The sequence below is a fragment of the Rhagoletis pomonella genome, unplaced genomic scaffold (assembly GCF_013731165.1).
Source record: "Rhagoletis pomonella isolate Grant_MI unplaced genomic scaffold, Rhpom_1.0 Rhpom_scaffold_04439, whole genome shotgun sequence".
Classification (NCBI taxonomy): Eukaryota; Metazoa; Arthropoda; class Insecta; order Diptera; family Tephritidae; genus Rhagoletis; species Rhagoletis pomonella.
In genome coordinates, this window is record NW_023462988.1 from 9,504 (window position 1) to 16,053 (window position 6,550).

Here is a 6,550-nt window from a genome sequence, read left to right on the forward strand (position 1 = left end):
CGGGTACATCCCCAAGGCTTGGAGGGTAGTCAGTGTTGCGCTCATCCTGACGGCCAGAAAAGGCTCTCATGTTTCCCCTAGAGATTTTAGGCCTATAAGTCTGTCTTCGCTTTTGCTAAAACTTCAGAGAGACCTATAGAGCTGCACATAAGAACCGCGATTCCTCGTGACTGTCTTTCAAGAGCTCAATATGCATATTTCAAGGAAAGCTCGGTAGATACCGCCCTGCACGCATTGCTAATGTGGTTAGAGGAAACCTTTATGCATAAAGATTCTAGATATCGAAGAGGCCTTCATCAATGTCACTATAGAGGAAACAGTCATGGGGGTTGAAAGACACAACTTTCCACTTTTCAAGGAACATAAGGTTATGAAAATCCGTGGAAAGCTGTCCAATTTATGACCGGTGTGTATACCCGACATCCCGATTTTCAGTTTTTTGATCATAACTAAGGTACGAGAGAAAGATTCTGCGAAAGATTCATAGACCTTCATGCGTTGGCGATGCCGAATACCGCAGGCAATTTAACGATGAGCTGTATGAGCTTTACAACGATATAGACATAGTGCGGCGAATTAAAATTCAGCGGCTCCGCTGGCTTGGCCACGTCGTTCGAATGGTAACAGAGGAAGAGGAAGGCCTCCTCTACGTTGGAAAGACTAGGTGGAGAAGGACTTGGCTTCACTTGGCATTTCCGATTGGCGTCAGTTAGCACAGAAGAGAAATGACTGACGCGCTGTTTTCCACTCGGCCAAAATCGCTTAAGCGGTTAGAGCGCCAATAAAGAAGAGGAAGAAGAGGAAGGTACACTCTACGTGCATCAACCCGGAATCCGATACTGAATAGGCAGGCAATGAACAACGTTCACCGCGAGACCATTACCACCTTTACTAACTCCCGCCCCTTGAATGTTGTTAAGAGGGTTCAATGCCCACCAATTTCTGATAAATAGCTTCAACTATTAAAAGTGTCCCGCAGTAATCTGGCGCTCGTAGAATATTTAGATTCCGACACAAGTAACATATGCCCAGCATGTCCTCTGAATGTTAAAAGTCGCTACAGATGTGATAAGATGTAAGGGCTAACACTGAGAAAAAAAATCAATCAAAAATTGGTTCATATTACCAAATTCAAACTTGAAAAGGAATCAATGTGATTTTTGGTTAATATTAACAGTGCCCTGGTCGATGATTTGGTAATGTTAACCACACTTTTGTTTACTTTAACCAAACGGTTGGTTGTCGATTTTTTCGTTTGAATATGCTTATGTTCTGCACTTCACAGATGGTTTTTCATAATTCGAAGGTACAAATCAAAAATTTTTTATTATCGTTTCAACACATTTCTTCTGACGGAATTTGAAGCCGAATTTCAGCTACAGTCGCTTTATTAATGTGTTTTCAAATATTCAACTTGAATCAATTTTCTTCGTCGTTTGATTTGGTCCCGAAATTTACCGATGCTACAACATATGGGTGCGCTTGATGGTATTCGTACTTGAACCTGCTGGAAGTCAACAAATAACAGCAAACACATCTGCACGTTCAGCTGGAGCCAGGCATATCAATTCTTCTCAAACGTTTAACTTGCATCACATATCTTACAGTCGGTTTATTCACCATGAAAAAAACCAAACAATAACTTGGTTGAAAAAACTATTGTGCTCTTGGCTCTGTGAAGGATTTGAAAAAAAGAAATCTAAAAATAAAGCTGTTTTGTTATGGGAGCACATACTAAATACGTTGAGAAGTGTATGAGTGTAAAATGTAGTATTTTTTTTCTCTCTTAATAAATATTTTATGTACTACTATGATTTTTTACATAAAAAAAAAGTTTCGAAAGCAACTTACCGCCAATGGCTATTTATGATTTCTTCTTGACTTGCATGTTACGCAGAATTCTTTTTGCAGCATAAAAAATAACTTAGCGGCAAAGAATGTGTCAACAAAAAACTTCCGCTCAGTTCATTGCGCGCCAAGTGAATTTCAAATAGCTTTGCAGCATGTTTACAACTTCTTGTTAGTACACTGCCTGCCAACAACTTGCAGTGGACAACTTGAAAGTAAGTTAAAAAAGAAAAAAAAAATGAAAATATTTAAGAACAAAAAAACAGCGAAATCATTTGTCAGCGCCATGTCCTCGCGGTACCAAAGTGCGCCAAGCACAGCAAAATGTAACGATTATTATTCATGCGGTCAACTGTTTGCCCAGCAGACACGGAGAATGCGACACTGGCGAGCGGTTAGGGACAAACAAAGGCTTGACGTTATCAAAACCAAACTGAGATGGAATTGAGAGAGATGACAAAGAATCTGTTTACTTATGACGATCACGTTTTTATTTGCAGTTTCTCCAGAAAGTATGTAAAACACATACATACATACATACATAGAGAATTTATAAAAAATAACAAACTTGCGGGATTTCGATAAATACCTCACTTTTAATTAGCTATGACAAAAGTACAAGAACAAACGTGCAAGAACTACTTTGAGTAAAATTTTTTCTGCACTTCACAGATGCTTTTTCGAATTCAGGACAAATCATTTTGATGTTATGTTTGGCCAAATTCGAAGAGGGTCACAGCTGAAAACTTAAACAAATAAGTAATGTTAAGTAAAGTAAATAAATAAGCATGTATAAAATCTAACAAATATTTTTATTATTGATATTTTATGTACAAAAGTAGTTTGTTACTAGTTACTTGAAACCTAATGCAGAGGGAACCAGTTCTCACTTTTTTGCGGCCATAACCTTTCAAAAGTAGCTAGTTACAACCGAATGAAATTAGTAGTTAGGTAATTAAAAAATAGCTACAAAGTGGCCCCATTTTCTGCAGGGTATGCTTGTATTAAATTTTTTGTTAGCTGCTGTCTGCAGCATACATTGCGTCGTGGTAGAGACAAGTACCAGTAGAAGAGTGAAGTTAGCTTTTATGCGTCAATGGCTACTAAGAAAAAGGCTAGCATGGATTAAGAGAAAAAGGAAAAAAATGTGCAAGGAAAAAATTAGACAACATCGAAAACAGGAAGCGAAGCAGCTAAAAAAAAACAAATAAACATGGAAATAAAAAGATACAAAGTAAAGGAAGCAAGAAACCATTAGAATGGATAAAAAAACAAAAAAAAAAAATCGGGTTCTTCTAGTTTATTTTGCCTTTCTTCAATACTTGACACTCGGCCTATACTTTTTCCCGCCATCATTTGCGTTTGCCCGCCATTTGACTTTCACACGTCGTTAGTTCAGTAGTCACTTAGCGCCCAGTTCGTTATGACTCTCGCTGTGAATACATACATATAAAGGCCAAGACGGTGGCAAAATTTCAATATGAATATTTCTTATGCAGCCATAAACTTCATATTAGCCTGCATTTTGTAGTGTAGTGTATTGAGCAGCTACTACATCCGCAGCAAATGTACCACAACATTTTTTGTTGCTCGATGTAGTAAAAAAGCCAATTTTTGTGACACAATCTCTCTTTTTTTTTCTGCCCATTCGTTTTTACATTTCGCTAATAAATTCCAGTACGAGTATTGCATAAATACATAAATAAACAATCTGTGGCCTCAATGGTTCGACCGAAAGTAGAATGAGTTAGAAAAGGCGCGCTCGCAGCCGTTGAAAATGGCAGTTGTGCGTGCTACTTTTTTTGTGAATTCGCTTTCGATGACAATGATTATGTTGATGGTGATGACAGCTATAACTTTGATTAGATTACATATATTTGTATGTACATATGTAAATTAAAACAACCACCGCAAGAGCTACGAAATGTGAAGAAGGCGTGGCAAATATCGGAGAATACAAATTTGGCTTCAATACATGTACCCAAGTCACACTATTATATTTAAGTGCTAGCTGTTTTTTCTCATTTGCTCCCTTTTATACATACATATAACTAGCGGACCCTAAGACCATTTTTATATTCAAGACTTTGGATCCGAAATTTTCACCAACAATTCACGTTCACAACTTCCAGTTAAAGCCTGCTATACAGTTCAGTGCGAGCGTGAGCGTGAGCTTTTTATTTTGACCAATAACTTCGTTATTACTTAACTTTTTGCATTAGTTGATACATCAAACGATAGAGAATTAAAATATCTTACGGAATTATAGAATAAAAACGAATTTAAAATCTATAATATGTCTTCTTTCAAGCTCACACTCAACTGTGTGCGTACGCAAGGCATTCGCATTCGAACGACAAGTTTTGACAGATGAGTGTGAGCATGCATACCCTGCAGAAAAAAATTATCAACTGGTAAAAAATGACCCACTTGTAGTTAGCATTTTTGCGTGATTTCTATAAAATATATAACTTGTAGTTGGCTACAAAAAGCTAGCTTGAAACAAGTGGACAAGTAATGCAGGAGTAATGCAGAAGATTGTTTTCTTGAAACACGTTTCTATTTAAATAACCTGCACTTCGCAAATACTTTTTCGAATTGGGGACAAATAAAAGGAAGATCGAAGTTTCATATTATCATTTTGAAGTTATCTTTGACGGAGTGGACCTGCCGCAGAATATGAAAACAAATATGAAATGTAATAAAATAAAGTAAATAAAAAAAAAGAAAAAAAAAAAAGAAAAAAAATATTTTGTTTTTCCTATTGATATTTTATGTCTAAAAGTAGTTAATTACAAGTTAGTTACATCAAATGCACAGGTAACCACCCTTGACTACATCTAATGAAGAGGTAACCACCCTTGACTATTTCGCGGCCATCGCCATAGAAATATAGTTAGCTTTCGTCAAAGAAAATATACAGATAATAAGTGAATTTTAGCTCCTTCCTAATCAACTTAAAGTTACCTTATAGTTAAATTCATTTCCTGCAGAGTAAGAATACAAACGGAATTCTTTGCCTTTGCGAACGTTCACGCTCACGCTCGCATTGAACTGTATATCAAGCTTAACACATTTATCTGCTCTTATGCTGTTTGGACGTCAGAAGGCACATCTTCCATTTCATTGCAGCTGCGTATAACAGTCGGTCCTGAATTCGTCCCGCATGAATTCGCGACAAATATACGCAAAGCTGCTCATTAACTTGGACGCTTTGCTGAGGGGCCAATTACATGGCTAATTGCCAATCCCGGTTAATTGCGACTGCCTGAGGCAATTATCATCTTCAAATCGGCGGCGGCATAATGGTTTTAAAACACTGAAAGTACAATGTTGAAGAATTCGAACTACCTCGAAGCAATCAAATCATAACCGCAAAAAAATGCCAGCGCCAAATTTTCTCATTTTGTATCGTTGGTCAAAATTGCTTCATATCTTTTTCATATCCGGCAACTGTAAATGGAATAGCTAAGAATTTACAATGCAATCCAATCAACATAACTTACCTATTTTTTGCATTTATATAATTTCATACATGGAAACCATTTGAATTCTACAATTCCAATACAAAATCTATGAAAATCCATTTTCTCGGGAATTTGTATTTTTCGATTTTAGTTAAGTTTCCTTAGACGATCCATTGGGAAGTGACCCTCGGTCTAAACTAAGCAACTTTATTTTATATATATACTAGCTCTTACCCGGTGCGCTTCGCTACACCTAAATCGATTAAAACTCTTAAGGGTTTTTACTTTGTGTTTTATTTCTTGTTGTAAAACTATTACTTATTTATATAACATTTTGTTATACAACATTTTTGGTTTTTCCACCTGGCGCGTAAATGAATAAGCACCTTGGTGTTCCCACTCTCGAACATGCGACATACAATTGGCCGTGGGAGAAGCACGGTTCTTCCAAATTGACGCCGCACACTCGAAACGTTTGCCCTTGCGATTTGTTGATGGTCATCGCAAAGGCAAGACGTACTGGGAACTGCAAGCGCTTAAATTCAAACGGCATGTCCGTTGGAATCATTGGAATACGTGGTAAGATTACAACTTCGCCTGCTGCCTTGCCATTTAGTATGGTTGCTTCAATCAAATTTGGAAACAATTTTTTGACTGAAAGTCTTGTGCCATTACACAAAGTCGGTGGCTTCAGATTTCGTAGAAGTATAATAGGTGAACCGACTTTCAGGACCAAACGATGCGGTGGCAGACCGGGGGGATCCAAAGAATTCAAGAATTCAGTTGGATAATTGACTACTTCATCTTGATTCAAAACGCTATCAATCGATGTATATGTTGTAGCTTCTCCTGGCAGTTTTTCTTGAATGGCAAAATTGATTTCGTTGACGTGTACATTTTTCGGTGCCAATATTGCGCGTTCACTTAAGTAATCATTGTGTTGATAGTGTTGAACAATATTCGGAAATACACTTTCAATCAATTCTTCTTTCGATTGTAAAAGTGTACAAAAGTTGTTCTGCAATGTGATCAAACCGGTATCATCGATTGGTATTTTGCCTTCGCCAATGTCCAACAACTGCTTCGAAAACGCCGCTGCGGATCGTTCATTTGCAATTGGACTCGCATGTTGATGGTAAGAGTCAGCCTTTGAACATGTCTCCACAAAACTGACGATAAAATTTCATTTTATGTGCACCCTCCACACAGACCCCAATCACCCCTGAAAATTTCAT

The 6,550-nt window shown here is 37.4% G+C and overlaps 1 protein-coding gene across 1 annotated transcript; it reads right to left on the reverse strand.

The window, feature by feature from the left end:
- Nucleotides 1–5,734: 5,734 nt before the first annotated feature.
- Nucleotides 5,735–6,410, reverse strand: LOC118754706 (the record flags this gene model as incomplete). Its single annotated transcript, XM_036489595.1, has 1 exon — nt 5,735–6,410. A coding segment is annotated over one exon (676 nt), but the record flags the coding sequence as incomplete, so codon positions are not given.
- Between the last annotated feature and the right edge of the window lie 140 nt (nt 6,411–6,550).